The 16762-nt window shown below is 37.7% G+C and overlaps 2 protein-coding genes and 1 long non-coding RNA gene across 13 annotated transcripts in view; 2 read left to right on the top strand and 1 right to left on the bottom strand.

Moving 5' to 3' along the window:
- Nucleotides 1-447, bottom strand: part of SASS6 (SAS-6 centriolar assembly protein) — a 53086-nt gene extending 52639 nt beyond the window's left edge. Inside the window, exon 1 of one of the 2 annotated variants that reach the window (XM_082384289.1) lies at nt 187-447. In XM_082384289.1, coding sequence (XP_082240415.1) covers nt 187-251 — 65 coding nt within the window. In that variant the 5' untranslated portion in view covers nt 252-447. The remainder of the gene's footprint in view (nt 1-186) is intronic. The other variant, XM_082384290.1, reaches the window with a different exon arrangement.
- Nucleotides 448-466: 19 nt separating this feature from the next.
- Nucleotides 467-16762, top strand: part of TRMT13 (tRNA methyltransferase 13 homolog) — a 32500-nt gene continuing 16204 nt past the window's right edge. For 6 of the 10 annotated variants that reach the window (XR_014242620.1, XM_082385428.1, XM_082385427.1 and 3 more), the window contains exons 1-8: nt 467-748; nt 4798-4844; nt 4932-4998; nt 13148-13210; nt 13386-13455; nt 13612-13718; nt 14070-14237; nt 15983-16055. Coding sequence is in view for 9 of the 10 variants with exons in the window: in XM_082385428.1 (XP_082241554.1) it covers nt 602-748; nt 4798-4844; nt 4932-4998; nt 13148-13210; nt 13386-13455; nt 13612-13718; nt 14070-14237; nt 15983-16055 (742 nt within the window). In the remaining variant the exon portion in view is untranslated. The other 4 variants (XM_082385421.1, XM_082385424.1, XM_082385426.1 and 1 more) reach the window with 4 other exon arrangements.
- Nucleotides 8202-10510, top strand: LOC309626457. Its single transcript, XR_014243203.1, has 2 exons — nt 8202-8431; nt 9001-10510. It is a non-coding gene; the product is annotated as an uncharacterized lncRNA (long non-coding RNA).

Raw genomic sequence — 16762 nt, 5'->3', positions numbered from 1 at the left:
CCCTCCTCAGCAACGGCGGACTTAGTGAGAGGTAGCCACTAGGTCCCAGCTAGGTCTCCCTCCACGTCCCGGGGACTCCTGCCGGACACCCAGCCGCAGGCCGGGGCCCACTGGCTGGAGCCGCCATCTTCCCCCTTGGCTCGACCCCAACCGCCATCCGCGGGCACGGGGTAACGTGGACCTCACCTGTCCTCGCAGTCTTTGCATTTCACTTGCAACGGGACGAGGTGCTGGAACAGAACCTGGCTCATGCTGAACCGCTTCCCCGGCCGGTGTGCGGGAAACTCCAACAAGCCCGGCCCGCAGCACTAGCCTAAAAGACGTCCGGGTCCTGTTAAAGTTTGAGTTTGGCGCTCGGTTTCCGCGGAGGAGGCGGGGAAAAAATAAAACAGAGAGGCTAGGCGGAAACTTTGGACCTCGCCAGCCACCATCAACTTCTTCCGGTTTTTTTTCGGCGGATGGGGCGGTAGTTCCGGGCATTATCCTGCGTGGCTGGACCCGAGGCAGACATATTTGTTAAGGGAAGGAGACCCGAGAGAACCTGACAACTTTTCCTCTCTTCACCCGATCAATGCTTGCCACCCAAAGTGAGCCCTGAATTATGGCGGCTTCTGCGCCGACGCCGCAGGGAACTGGCTTTCCAGCAGAGGGGCGATGTGGCTACTATGTGGAAAAGAAGAAGCGCTTCTGCAGGATGGTGGTGGCAGCAGGAAAAAGGTTCTGTGGTGAACACGCTGGAGCCGCGGAGGTCTGGTATCGCCTTACCCTCTCGAGAGTCGGAAATAAGTTTCCTGGTCCGGCACCTCCCCTCTGACAGATTTCTGCTTCAGTCCCCTGGATTTTCCAGCTTTTCCTGTGATAAACGCAGTCCTGGCCTCCCTAGGGAGAGATGATGAGCCGTAGTGAAGTGCAGTGTTTTCTTGTACTAAGTAAAGCGCCAGCAGTGACCCGTTTATCTTGATACCAACTCATGGTAATGCTAGATTTTAGTTTTACGGCAGACTACCGCTTCTTGCCCTCCGCTCACTCTCCGCCTTCCTGATGGGAAATGGTGGTTTAGAAAGAAGAGCGATCAAAGAAGCATCCCAAGGTTTCACTAATTGTGTTTTCATTGTTCCGTGAATGATAATAACTTCTTGTCAATGCGGTTGAGAGAAACTTTTTAAATTTTTTATTTAGACGTACAATCTTTTGAAAGCAACTAATAACTACTTTGCTGAAAAGGGGAAGGAAAGATTTTAAAACATGGAAGAATTGACTCTCCTTTTAAAATTGAGAACAGAAAGTGTACAGTTTTGTTCAATTATACATATGATTGTGTTGTCAAACAATATATAACTTTAGTATGTGTGTTTCTTTAGGATATATATGATAGGAAATTTAAAAAACAAGAACAGTAAAATGCTAATAGAAAAAGAGCATGTTTAATAGGTTTTAGAAAGATTAAACCAAAGAGACAAGCGTCTGATTTTATGCCTTCTGAATGTCCAGTATTATTTACATCATTTTTCTTTGTTAGATGGTTTATCCTTCTAGGCAATATCCAGTACAGATAAGCCCCCAGAACCCCTTCATCTCCTACTGTCCCTCATAGCTATAGCTCTAGTTCATATTTTGATTTGGCTTATATTTGCCTAGGGTGAAGTGTACTGAAACAAGCTTATTCTTGTTTTGGAATGTGGGTGACCTGTGACTTAATGGGAACTCTTTGAAGTACACTCTCTGTTGTATTGGCTGGTTTTGAGAGCACCAGCAAACATCCCCTGATTGAAAAATGAACTTTCTGATAGGAGGAGGATTTTGTTCTCACTCTAAGACCTTACACTTCACCTTAATCAGACACCCAGAGGTGACTGCAGACGGTGACAGTGGTAGAATATGAATAGATCCTTACAGGGTGATCCATGTTCCTGGAGAGGAATGACATCATGTTATTAATCCCTTGAAAAAAGCCTGCAAAACACTAAGTGGAAACACTTTCCATGACTATGATTTGGTTTTCAGTTTTGGGCATCCTACTGAATCTGTAATTTATGTTATAGTTGGGTGTATTGTTTCTGTCTTTTTTTTTTCTTAAGTGTCGTATATGGCTGAGATCACTTGTACTCATTTTTACCCAGTGGTTCTTAAATGGGGGTGATTTAGCACCCCCAGACAATGTTTGAAGACATATTGGTTGTCACAACTGAAGAGTGTTTCTTGCTTCTAGTGGAGAGAGGCCAGAGATTCTGCTAAACATCCTACAATGGACAGGACGAAAAAGAATTATCCAACCTGAAATATCAGTAGTGCCAAGGTTGAGAAGCCCTGTTTGTAAACCCAAATAATAAATTTTAGAAGTGCTTTTTTCCCCTACTCTATCGTTAAGCTTTGGGAGGTTAGTATAGAGTCTTCTTTTTCATGGAGGTTTGACTTTCGAGTCAGCAAATAGGGAAGAATAATGTACTATATTTTCAAAAGATACTGAAAAGTCTCTTAGCATGTTCATGAAATTCAGTGTACATAGTTTCATGGATATGCTGGGAGGCAGATCAGAACTGAAATAAACTGAAAAAGGAATTGTTAATACTAATCATGAACACTTAGCATTTACTGTCTGAACAGAACCATGCTAAGCAGTTTTGTTTTTTTTTTTAACCTATTGGCTCACTTAATTTTTACAACCCTTAGGAGGTAAGATATATTATTCTCATCTTTCAGATGAGGCAGTAAGACTACCTCAGGTCGTAGAGTTAGGAGCCTGATAGATAGAACTGGGAATCGTACCTAGGTAGTCTGGCTGACCTGTGGTTTTAACTGTTATGCTATCCTGTTATATACAGATTCATATCAATGTTGGGTAGACTTGCCAACACTATTAATTCCTTTTTTTTCCCCGAGTATATGTAGTTAAATCCATGTAACTTAGAAACGAACAGGATGTAACTCTTCTATACTAAAAAGTTGCAAAGCTAGTAGAGTAGGGCCACATACCAAATGGTTAAAATACCATATAGACAGTCCCCAACTTACAATGAATGGTTCAACTTACGATTTTTTTTGGATTTATGATGTTGCAAAAGCGATAGGCATTCAGTAGAGAGCGTACTTTGAATTTTAAATTTTCATCTTTTCCGGGGCTCGCGATCTGCACTGCTGGGCAGTGGCAGGGAGCCAGGGCTTCACGTCTGCCACGCTATCACGAGGGTAAACAACTAATATGCTTACTACCATTCTGTACCCATACAACCATCTGTTTTTCACTTTCAGTACAGTATTCAATAAATTACATGAGATATTCAACACTTTATTATGAAATAGGCTGTTAGATGATTTTGCCCAACTGTAGTCTAATGTCAGTATTCTGATCACATTTAAGGTAGACTAGGCTATGCTACGATGTTCAGTAGGTTAGGTGTATTAAATGCATTATTGACTTAGGATATTGTCAACTTACGATGGGTTTATCAGGTTGTAATTCCATCATAAGTTGAGGAAGATCTCTTTCGTTGTTTCTGAGATACTTTTTTTTTTCCACATTTTAACATCTCTGAAATCAGAATGCTTCTTAAAATCAATGACATGTTATAATTTAAATTGGCAACATTTTTTCTTTCTTAGTAGTACCTAAAATAATAGTGTATATTATAGTCAGTGCTGTCATAGATTCAAAATTCCATATGTAGGCCTTTTCTATAACCTGTTTGAAGCTATAGACCCTTGTTGTCCAAAGCAGTATTTGCTCAGATATACATAAACAAGCTACACCAAAGATTTTTTATTTTTATTGAAGTATAGTTGATGTACAGTGTTATATGTTACAGGTGTACAATACAGTGATTCACAATTTTTAAAGGCTATACTCCATTTATAGTGATTATAAAATATTGGCTATGTTCCCTGTGTTGTACAATATATCTTTGTAGCTTATTTATTTTATACATAGCAGTTTGTACCTCTTAATCCTCTACCCCTGTACTGCCCCTCCCCCTTTCCCTCTCCCCCGCTGGTAACCACTTGTTTGTTCTCTATATCTGTGAGTCTGTTTCTTTTTTTGTTATATTAACCAGTTTGTTGTATTTTTTTAGATTCCACATATAAGTGATATCCTACAGTATTTGTCTTCCCTGTCTGACTTATTTCACTTACTATAAAACCCTCCAAGCCTATCCATTTTGTTGCAAATGGCAAAATTTCATTCTTTTTTATGGCTGAATAATATTCCACTGTATGTATGTGTGTGTGTGTGTGTGTGTGTGTGTCTTTGGGTATATATATATATATACCACATCTTGATCTATTCATCTGTTGATGGACACTTAGGTTGCTTCCATATCTTGGCAATTGTAAATAATGCTGCCTTGAACATTGGGGTACATGTATCTTTTCAAATTAGTGTTTTTGGTTTTTTTGGATATGTACCCAGGAATGGAATTGCTGGGTCATAAGGTAGTTCTATTTTTAGTTTTTTGAGATATCTCCATACTGTTTTCCGCTGCACCAATTTACATTCCCACCAACAGTGTAGGAGGGTTCCCTTTTCTCCACATGCTTGTCAACATTTGTTATTTGTGTTCTTTTTGATGATAGCCATTCTGACAGGTATGAGGTGATATCACATGACACTGGAGATTTTTGTTGTTAAACTCTTTGACCTGATTTTGCCAGTGTTTTGTTAATGTACTTTTAAGGTTTCCTTACCTTGTTTTGGTATAGCATAAGCTTATGATTACACTGAAGTTGTATCTAGTATCTGTAAGCAGTGAACTGGATATTTTATTCAAATAAATATGTCCTTTTTTTTTTTTTTTTAATTAGGAAGAAAATGCTCGGAAAAGAATCCTGTGTCCTTTAGATCCAAAACAGTAAGTATGGGTCAGAGAAGGGTTTTTCTGTGCTGGAAACAGTGATTATCCCAGTCTCATTTTAAATAATTTTCTCTTTAAATTTAGCACAGTATATGAAGATCAACTGGCAAAACATTTGAAAAAATGTAACTCAAGAGAGAAGCCAAAACCTGTAAGTGTTTGATCAGTAAAACTGAATGGTGAAATGTGTGGTATGTAATGTTTATATATACTTAATAGATTACAAGTGTGAATTTTTAACAAGGCTCTTGCCTCAGGAGGCTTAAATATGGCAAATACATTTGAGTGTATATAGGACATCAGATTGTGAATCCACTTAGACTCCTAATTGAGATAATAGAATTTTATGCAAGAAGAGTGGTATTCAGAGAATAATTCCACAGTTTATTTATTCAAAAATATTTACTTAGTGCCTACTAAATTCATTTCAATAAAATATGATCCCAGCCTTCATGGAACTTATTTGAGACTGGTAAGTAACTTGTAAATAATGGGCATTATTTAATAAGTTCAATGAAAGAAGTATGTACACATGTGATAAGAGCACATACTTGCATTAAAATTAAATCCAAGGGGTCAAGAAAGGCTTCCCAGAGGGAATAACACTTGAGCTAAGTCTTGATTTGGCAAAGAAAAGAAAGAAGAATCTTTCTAAGTGGAAAAAACTATATGTGCAGAGGCAGAAATTGAGAAACCACTTGAGGTTTTCAAGGAACTTGTACTTATTCTAAAAGATACAGGGAACCATTGAAAGATTGCAAGCGAGGAAATGGTGGGGTCAGATTTATCTCTTAGAAAACTTTCTCTTAGAGCAATGTGGGAGGATGGCTTGCAATCAGAAGGTCCAGTTAGGGGGGCATTGCTGCAATCCAGGTAGGACATGATAAGAGACTGAATTAAAGAGGATGGAAAGAATATAGATATTTGCAAGAATTATTTAGGTAGCAGAATCAATAAAACTTGCTGACTGATTGGAAATTCAGAGTTGGATATGTCAGTCCAAAACTCAGTAGAGAGGTTGGGTAAGTAATAAAGATTCAGAAGTCAAATACATACAGATCATAGGTGAAGCTTTGGAATTTTAAGATACCCAGGGTAAGAGATTAGTTAGAACTGGGGGGAAGTTGGTGGACTTGTTTATTCAATAGATATTAATTGAGCACTTATGCCAGACATTGTACCAAGCACCCTGCTTAAAATAACATTACAATCTAGTGGAAGGGATAGAAAATACAATATTATATGTGTTAAAATAGATTAAGTACAGAGTGCTATGGAAGAATAAAGGAGAAGAGCCTAACCCTTTTGGGGGAGGACATAGGGGTTTAGAGAGATGGGAAAGGAGTCAGGGAAGCTTTTCTGAAGGAATGTCATAAGATGAGACCTAAAGGTCAAAGGAGAGTCATCCAGACAAGGAAGAAAACATGGGTAACTCACATGACAAGTATGAAATACAAGGGGAGAGCTGAATTGAAGATGAGAGGTAGGCAGGAATTAGAGCATGAGACCAAGGACAGGGCTCTAGGTGACACTGACACCTAAAAGGTGAGCTGCTAGTAGGAACCATAGAAAAATATTGACAAGGGATGGCTGGAGAGGTAGGAAGGAGAAAAAAACAGAGAAGCATGGTATATGGGAAGACAGGGGAAGGAGAATTTCAAAAAGAAACAAGTGATCAGCTGTGTCTAGCATCACAGTGGAGTCAAGTAAGGTAGGGACAGAGAAGAATCCATTGGGTTGGCAATATGGCAGTTGTTAAAGATCAAAGAGTTTAGCAAAATGCATATTAAATAGAGTGGAGTGGGCAGAAATCAGACTGAAATGATATATGAGTAAATGGAAGACAAGGCAGTAGAAATCTTAAGTGTCAACTATTCTTTTAAGAAACTAGTCTATGAATGGAACTTGAGAGGTAGAATAGCAGTCAGAGAGGAAGGTAGGACAGAAGGAGTGTGTTTTAAAATGGGAGGGACTTCCCTGGCAGTCCAGTGGTTAAGACTCCACACTTCTAATACAGGGGGCGTGGGTTTGATCCCTGGTCAGGTAACTAAGATCCCACGTGCCGTGCAGTGCGGCCAAAAAATGAATTTAAATAAATGATAGATAGATAGATAGATAGATAGATAGATAGATAGATAGAAAGAATGGGAGAAAAGAGTTTTATTTGTATGCTTAGAGTAATGAGCCAGTAGAGAAGAAGAAATTGGAAATAGAAGAGGGCATCACTGATAGTGTGAGGCTCCCCAGGAAGCAGGCAGAAATAGGGTACAAAATAGAGGTAGAAGGGAAGAAATAGGGGAAGAAATAGCTCTTCCACTTACGTAGATGGGAAGTAGTATAAGATGGATATCAGTTCAGGCAAATTTGAGCTGACAGGAGGTTAATTGAGAAAGATGTCATTTGATAGCTACACTTCCTTGCTGAAGTAAGAGATAAGGTGATTAAGGGAGGTGATGGTATAGTAGGAGATTTGAGGAGAAAGGTAAAAGTTTAGCATTAGAGTTATGCAGAATAATTGCTAGGCATCTTTGAGAGTCAGACTGATGGAGATACTGAATTTGAACTGACACCAGTCCAAATGACTGAGGATCTTTGCTTCAGCAGTGTTCAGCAGTTTTAACTTTCAAACTATTGGGAGTTAAAAGTCATATTAATGCAGGCATTAGGTTTTGTAAGGGTGGGTTTGACAGAGAACCAGATCGTGAAAGATAATGATAACAATGGTACTGAGTGTCCAGGCTGGGTGGCATGAAAGGGAAGCCAGAAATTAGCTGAGAAGAAATAGAGGTCTTTAAAAGGTGAAAGAATATGATTCAGAACAAGAGAATCACTACACTTTGTACTAACATAGTACAAAGTTACAGTCAGAGAATGGGCTAATGAAGTTTAAGGTTTCAGAGGTTAAATGGTTCATAGTAACATCAGAATCTAGAGGGCCCTGAAAGTAGTTTGCCAAAGTGGAGCAAAGGTCATTAGAATTAAGAAGGTCAAGCAGAGCTATTTGTTGGATGGCTTGAAAACATAGTCAAATTGGCTGAACTTAGTGGAAAGAACAGCTTGGTGTCAAAGTTCCTAATGAATATTGGATAATGACCAACAGGTTGATAGTTGACAACTGCTGGGAGATTTAGAAGATGTTTAACAGCCCAGTGTTTCTCAGTGGGGGCTTTTGGCATTTCGAGTGGGACAGTCCTATCCTGTGCACTGCAGAGCATCCCTGTATTTAGAATTCCTGGCTTCTGAGTGGCAGATGACAAAGGCCCTTGTCAAGAAGTATGAAGGATTTGAAATTTAATCTTATTTTCAAGCTAACAAGTTAGCCTACCATAGGTTTGTGGATGCTGGAAGAAGATATGAGACTCCTGGGTCAGAGACAAAGGGCTTTATTACTCGCTGCACAGCAAGCAATGTGAGCTTCTTGTCTGCATCCACTCCCTTTGTTCCCTAAGTTCCCTCAAGTTGAAGTGGTCTTGGTGGATGCTGCACATGTTTGTGCACAGCTTGTGTCATAGCTGAAGAAGGCCAAGCTTAGGAAATACGTCTTTTTAAATGAGCAGTAAGGAAACCTGCCTCACCTTTGTTCCGTAAGTAGATATTTCTTTATTGTATTGTACAATAAGCAGGCCTGCCACTGCTCTAGAAGGAGACACTACTTCTATCTTCCAAGATTGCTTGGTATACAAATGTCCTTGCAAAGATAGTCTGGAACAGAGGGGGGTCAGTGCCTTTGCTTATAAGACTTGCAGAAAATTGAGAGACCTGTAGATAATTGTCTCCCAATAGCACCTCTCAGTCATTTTGAGAACAAAATATCCCCATACATTTCCAGATGCCTCCCAGGTGAGAACTAGTAGGACAGATGGCATAAGTTTAAAAAGAAAGTATTTTTACATAAAGATGTGTAGAAGATTGTTTCCTTAATTTCTCTTTCTGACCTTTCATTGTTAGTGCATAGGAATGCCAGAGATTTCTGTGCATTAATTTTGTATCCTGCAACCTTACCAAATTCACTGATTAGTTCTGGTAGTTTTCTGGTGGCATCTTTAGGATTTTCTACGTATACTATCATGTCATTGGTGAACAGTGACAGTTTTACTTCTTCTTTTCCAATTTGTATTCCTTTTATTTCTTTTTCTTTGATTGCTGAGGCTAGGACTTCCAAAACTATGTTGAATAAGAGTGGCGAGAGTGGACGTCCTTGTCTTGTTCCTGATCTTAGTGGAAATGCTTTCAGTTTTTCACCACTGAGAATGATGTTTGCTTTGGGTTTGTCATATATGGCCTTTATTATGTTGAGGTAGGTTCCCTCTGTGCCCATTTTCTGGAGAGTTTTTATCATAAATGGGTGTTGAATTTTGTCGAAAGCTTTTTCTGCATCTGTTGAGGTGATCATATGGTTTTCATTCTTCAATTTTTTAATATGGTGTATCACATTGATTTGCGTATATTGAAGAATCCTTGCATCTCTGGGAAAATCCCACTTGATCATGGTGTGTGATCCTTTTAATGTGTTGTAGGATTCTGTTTGCTAGTATTTTGTTGAGGATTTTTGCATCTATGTTCATCAATGTAATTTTCTTTTTTGTTTGATATCTTTGTCTGGTTTTGCTATTAGTGTGATGGTGGCCTCATAGAGTGAATTTGGGAGTGTTCCTTCCTCTGCAATTTTTTGGAAGAGTTTGAGAAGGATAAGTGTTAGGTCTTCTGTAAATGTTTGATAGAATTCGCCTGTGAAGCCATCTGGTCCTGGACTTCTGTTTGTTGGAAGATTTTTAATTACAGTTTCAATTTCATTACTTGTGATAGGTCTGCTAATATTTTCTAATTCTTCCTGGTTCAGTCTTGGAAGAAATTAAGGAAACAATCTCATTTACCATCTCATCAAAAGGAATAAAATACCTAGCAATAAACCTACCTAAGGAGGCAAAAGACCTGTATTCAGAAAACTATAAAATGCTGATGAAAGAAATCAAAGATGACATAAACAGATGGAGAGATATACCATGCTCCTGGATTGGAAGAATCAACATTGTGAAAATGACTATACTACTCAAAGCAATCTACAGATTCAGTGCAATCCCTATCAAATTACCAATGGCATTCTTCACAGAATTAGGACAAAAAATTTTACAATTTGTATGGAAACACAAAAGACCCCGAATAGCCAAAGCAATCTTGAGAAAGAAAAATGGAGCTGGAGGAATCAGGCTCCCCGACTTCAAACTATACTAAAAAGCTACAGTAATCAAGATAGTATGGTACTGGCACAAAAACAGAAATATAGATCAGTGGTACAGGATAGAAAGCCCAGAGATAAACCCATGCACGCATGGTCACCTAATTTATGACAGAGGAGGCAAGAACATGCAATGGAGAAAAGACAGCCTCTTCCATAAGTGGTGCTAGGAAAACTGGACAGCTACATGTAAAAGAGTGAAATTAGAACACTCCCTAGCACCATACACAAAAATGAACTGAAAATGGATTAAAGGCCTAAATGTAAGACTGGATACTATAAAACTCTTAGAGGAAAACATAGGCAGAACACTCTTTGACATAACTCGCAGTAGTATCTTTTTGGATCCACCTCCTAGAGTAATGAAAATAAAAACAAACAAATGGGACCTAATTAAACTTAAAAGCTTTTGCACAGCAAAGGAAACCATAAACAAGACAAAAAGACAACCCTCAGAATGGGAGAAAATATTTGCAAATGAAGCAACAGACAAAGGATTAATCTCCAGAATATATAAGCAGCTCATGGAGCTCAATATCAAAAAAACAAGCAACCTAATCAAAAAATGGGCAGAAGACCTAAATAGACATCTTTCCAAGGAGGACATGTAGATGGCCAAGGGGCACATGAAAGGATGCTCAACATCACTAATTATTAGAGAGATGCAAATCAAAACTACAATGAGGTATCACCTCACACCAGTCAGAATGGCCATCATCAAAAAATCTACAAATGATAAATGCTGAAGAGGGTGTGGAGAAAAGGGAACCCTCTTGCACTGTTGCTGGGAATGTAAATTGATACAGCCACTGTGGAGAACAATATGGAAGGTCTTTAAAAAACTAAAAATAGAACTACCATATGACTCAGCAATCCCACTACTGGGCATATACCCTGAGAAAACCATAACTCAAAAGGACACATGCACCCCAATGTTCATTGCAGCACTATTTACAATAGCCAGGACATGGAAGCAACCTAAGTGTCCAACGGCAGATGAATGGATAAAGAAAATGTGGTACATATATACAATGGAATATTACTCAGCCATAAAAAGGAACGAAATTGGGTCATTTGTAGAGATGTGGACAGACCTAGAGTCTGTCATACAGAATGAAGTAAGCCAGAAAGAGAAAAACAAATATTGTATACTAATGCATATATGTGGAATCTAGAAAAATGGTACAGATGAACCTACTTGCAGGGCAGGAGTAGAGACGTAGATGTGGAGAATGGACATGTGGACACAGGGGAGGAAGGGGAGAGTGGGACGAATTGGGAGATTAGGACTGACATACATACACTACCATGTGTAAAATAGATAGCTAGTGGGAACATGCTATAAAGCACAGGGAGCTCAGCTTGGTGCTCTGTGATGACCTAGATGGGTGGGATGGGGGGGTGTGGGAGGGAGGTACAAGAGGGAGGGGATATAGGTATACATATAGCTGATTCACTTCATTGTATGGCAGAAACACAACATTGTAAAGCAATTATACTCCAATTAAAAAAAAAGAAAAAAGAAAGAAAAAAACATGTGTAGAAGAAAAGTGATGACTACCCCAGTTAGCCCCTCAGTAAGAAGAAAGAATGTTGCCTTTACTTTCAGGTATGCATGGAGGTTATCTTCCTTACCTAAGTGTCAGGCTTTAGTTAAAGCAAGCAGGTTGAATACGTGTTCTGGGAACAGTTTGAGAGAAGAAATGAATTTATTAAAAATGGAATACCCCTGTGAATTTCCTGGTGGTCCAGTGGTTGGTACGCCGTGCTTTCATGGCCAGTGGACTGGGTTCAGTCCCTGGTTGGGGAACTAAGATCCAACAATCCACGTGGCACGGGCAAAAAAAAAAGAAAAAATGGAATACCCCTGCACAGATTCCATTGCACACTGGGACACAGTGGAAAGGAAGGGGAGAAAAGTAGTGGGATGACGAGATAAGAGGAAAGAAATGCAGAACAGTGTTTAGTACACTATGTATAACATGAAACCCAGGTAAAATCTTATCACTCGTTTGTTTACTAATAGTTATAGTTAATTTTCTCTTATAGTTTTGCCAGTCATCCAACAAAGTATTCTAATACCTGCTTTCTTCACCTGTTCACTTAATCACTGGTTTCCGTTATTACCCACATAGGTAAAGGTAGCAACATACAATCCACATGTTACCTTTCTCCTATCTGTGTAACTAAAGCCCATCGCTATGCATAATGTCCCAGGAGTTGTTTTCACTTTCAAAACAATTTGTAAAAATTGTGCTATTTCATTCATCTATATCTACGTGGTCTAATATGGTAGCCACTAGCCATGTGTAACTATTAAAATTTGAGTCAATTGAAATTAAACAAAATTGAAAATCCAGTTCCTCAGTCACACTAGCCGTATTTCAAGGCTAATAGCTACCATGTTGGCCAGGGTAAATATAGAACATTTTCATTATTGCAGAAAGTGCTATTGGACAATGCTAATCTAGATCCTTACCTAGAGTCTCTCTCTCTGAAAATGGACTAGAAATATCTCACTATGTTAATTTAAACAACATAATATCACAGGATATTTCTATTTTCTATTTTAATTAGTATTTTAAAATAGAAGAAATCAGACCTAAACCATTGTAATATTTTTTGTTATCTCTGTTTTTGGTCCTGCTGCCTATCTGATAAACAGCCGTTTGTAGTTGGGTCTTTGTTTTTGCTTTAACCATTAGCAAAAATGACACAGTCCTCAGTCTATGCTGGAGACAGGTAAAAACTTTAATAAAAATTACTAATGAATTTCTTCAGGCTATAAATGTTTATTCAAATAGCCACCTCACTAGAATGTAAGATGCGTGAACACAGAGATTTTTGTCTGTACTGTTCACTGTGGTAAATCCTCAGCACCTAAAGCAAGTTAAGGACCACAGTAGTCACTCAGTAATTATTTAATGAATAAATGAACAGGAGAAAGGGAGGATGGCAGGTACAAAGTATTGGAAGAAGGCACGGATCAGTTTTTCAGCTTAATTTTTGTGAACTCGTCACATTAATAATGGTATTGTTACGGTTTTGTTTTGTTTTTATTCAGGACTTCTTTATTCAAGATATTAATGCAGGCTTAAAAGATGAAACAGAAATACCTGAACAATTAGTAAGTACTTGACTTTTTAATTTTACAAAGTATTTATGAGCATCTCCACACTGTAAATAAGCTGTGTTCCAATTTTTGGGATAAATTAACTATTTTGATTTAGAATGCATTTTCTTATAGAATCAATGTTATTTATTAGTTCCCAGACCAGCTCACTCCCCATTTTTGTATATAGGTTCCAATTTCTTTTCTCTCTGAAGAGCAGATGGAAAACTTAATTAAGAAACTGAGAAAAGCAAGTGAGGGTAAGTCTGCCTAAATTTGCAAGTTAAATTTTTTTAGAATAATCAGGTGGTATATGAGTTAATTCCACTGTGGTTTAAGAGATATTACTACCATTGTTTAGAGCCCTACGGTTTCATGTTTGGTTGTTTAAGCTTTTGTGCTTTTATTTGGCACAGGTTTGAACTCTACACTTAAAGATCAAATTATGTCCCATCCAGCATTGCATGATGCCCTTAATGACCCTAAAAACGGTGATTCTGCAACCAAACATCTGAAACAGCAGGTATGTTTAAGCCATAGCAACTCTACTGAAAATGGCCTTTTTGTTCATTTGTCAAAGCTAACATTCTGTTGTTTCTAAATATAGTTATTAATGAGATTTTGTTTAGATTATCTTTCAGGGTACAGAATCCCCATTTCAAAAAATGTATATAAACATATATAAAAAATCCTTGGAATGGATATAGTTCTGAGTACTACATGTTAAATATTTAAAAGCAAGAGAAAAGCTTTAAAGCCAAACAAAAATTATCAGTGTGAACATGCTGCCCTGTATAGAAATTATCTTGCTATTTTCCCATTTGAGCCAAATGTTTTTGCTCTAGTTTATAAAATAATCTCGTGAAGTTTGCAGGCTTCTATTTTAGGTAACATTGAAAAATTAAAGTTACTTGGTCCAAGAAGATGCTTTGTTGAGTTTGGAGCAGGAAAGGGAAAATTATCTCATTGGGTTGATATTGCCTTAAAAGATGCTGAAAAAGTTCACTTCATCCTAGTAGAAAAGGTGACCACAAGATTCAAGGTAAGTGAAACCATTGTAGTATATTGGTAACCAAACTTTGTTTGCACTTTTCTTGTTTGAAAAACAAAAAATGATACTCAGAAACATGCCTCTTAAAGAAAATGAATTTTTTGTGTGTTTATTTGATTATAGCTTTTTATTCTAATTATATTGATGATTTAAACTGAAGGTAAATTTTTTAATCTAAATTTTGATAGTTCATTGATCTGAGTTCTTAAAATATTTACGGAGACAAGAAATTATGTGGAAAGAGCCAAGCTCAAGCTAGGAGTTAAAAGTCTTAAGTCCTAACCTACATCTGAAACTTACCAACTGTTTGTTCAGTAAACATTTATTGAGCATACCACAAGTACCTTGATAGATATTGGGTAAAGTCAAATAAGACAACGTCCCTATGTTCTGTTACTTATATTGGAAAGAAAAGACAAACAGATAAATGATTATAGAAAAGGGTTAAAATATGAAAAAGGGTCGTACAGAGTACAGTGTGGGTTCAAAGGAGGGAGTGACAAGTTTTACTGTAGAGAAGGGATGGTGAATGGCTACACAGAAAAGGTGGTGCTTGAGCTGTATCTTGAAAAGTGGGTATTTGCTAGATACAGGGTTTGAGGAGCATTCTAGGAAGCAAGAAGAGTGTAACCAAATGCCTGAAACGACAGGGAAACATGGAAACATTTCTGTGTGATGGAAGTCCATGGTGTGAAGTAGAGTTCAGCAGTGATGAGATGGGAGAGGCGGCCTAGACTCTGGAAGGGCTCATATTTTATGCTAAGGGAGGAGTTTGACTTTATCCTGCTACATGCTGGGGATACAGTGGAAACAAGATTTAATTCTTGTCTTCAAGAAGCTTACATCTAATGGGACAGACTTATAAGTATCTTGGCTCAGTATGCTAAGTGTCTTATGATAGTGATAAGTACCAGATGCTATAGGAGTGTGAAGATAGAATGCCAGCCTCAGTCTAGTGTGGGTCACTGAAGGTTTCCTGGAGGAGGTGGTAGCTGAGAGGAGATTGAAAGAATATATAAGAATTGGTGAAGTAAATAGAAAAGGGTTTTAAAAGTTCCTCCTAGCAGTACCATTGAAGCTGTATCAGAAGAGTGTGAACCTTGAATTAGGGAGATTAATAATAAGATCATTATTATCCAGTAATCCAGGTAAGACATGGGCCATAGCTAAGGATGTTGCAATGAGATAGAGAGGAGGGAAAGAGTGTGAGAAATGTTATGATGTTGGAAGCCCCAAGACTTGGTGACTTGTTATCCATTAAGTATGAAAGAGGAGTTACTTCTGGTGACTTTTTGTGCCTTAAGTGACTAAGTGGTGTTCTTCCCTCAGATAGGGAATACAGAAGAAGGGAAGGGAAAAATAGTTTGGAGGGAGAAATAATGAGTTCAGTTTTGAATGAGTTTGCTGTTGAAGTAGAGCTTTTTATTATCTATGAACCTTAATTCCTTCATCAGTGAATTGGGAATTTTTAGAGTTAAAGGAAATAATGTGTACATAATAATTTATAAAATGTTCAAGTCTTATAAAGATGTACGATATTGTTATTTTGGAGATTTCATCACAGAATATACAATCTTAAATTTTTTAATTAACAATTCTACTTTTTAAACACTAAAAACTAAGATGGAAAATTATTTGCTCTGAATTTTGAAAACAAGTAGAAATCTTTTTTCATAAAGCTTTTTTTTTTTTTTTTACATAAAAGCCATTGTTATAATAATGTTCTGTTTGCACAGGTAGATGGCAAACACAGAAAGAAAAATTCAGTGTTTGAGAGACTTCAAATTGATATTCAGCACCTGTGTTTGAGTAAGTTGCATAACTTGCAGTTGCTCTTCCATAAATCATAGAAGTTTCAAACTCTGAGGGTTACTTAGAAATCCAATCCCACAGAACACTGCTTCAGGGAAAACAGAGATTAATCCATTGTTAATATAGAATGTTATATCTAACATTTAGGTAAATATAAATGGAATTAGGGTTGAAACTTTAAGAAATTGTTTTTCAGTATCAACTAGAAATGAAATATCATACTAGGGAATAGCTTAAAAGTTTTGAGAATATGTCCTTATGTTGCTTCTTTATCCTGTTTAAATTAATTACTGAGTCTGTTCATACCATACACTAGCTTTCTGCCTATAGTTAACATGACTTTAGCTAAACTCTTACAGAAATGAGATAGTTCTCTGCCTAGCTAATGTGTAAAAGATACTTAATGCCTAGCTAATATGTAAAAGATACTTTCTGCCTAGCTGATATGTAAAAAATACTTCCTACAATTTTAAATTGTACCAAAGAAAATAACCCATCTCTGTGGACCTCATATTTCATACACACACACACACACACACACACACACACACACACACACACCCGTCAGTCATACTCTTTAATGCCCTTTCTGTACCTTTTAATAGTTTTTCATATTATTTAAAATGAAAATATGGGCTTCCGCTGGTGGCACAGTGGTTAAGAATCCACCTGCCAATGCAGGGGACACAGGTTCGAGCCCTGGT

The sequence above is a fragment of the Balaenoptera borealis genome, assembly GCF_965194805.1.
Source record: "Balaenoptera borealis genome assembly, chromosome: 1".
In the NCBI taxonomy this organism is placed as follows: domain Eukaryota; kingdom Metazoa; phylum Chordata; class Mammalia; order Artiodactyla; family Balaenopteridae; genus Balaenoptera; species Balaenoptera borealis.
Note: the sequence above shows the minus strand (reverse complement) of the source record. Positions and strands in the feature narration are given on the sequence as shown.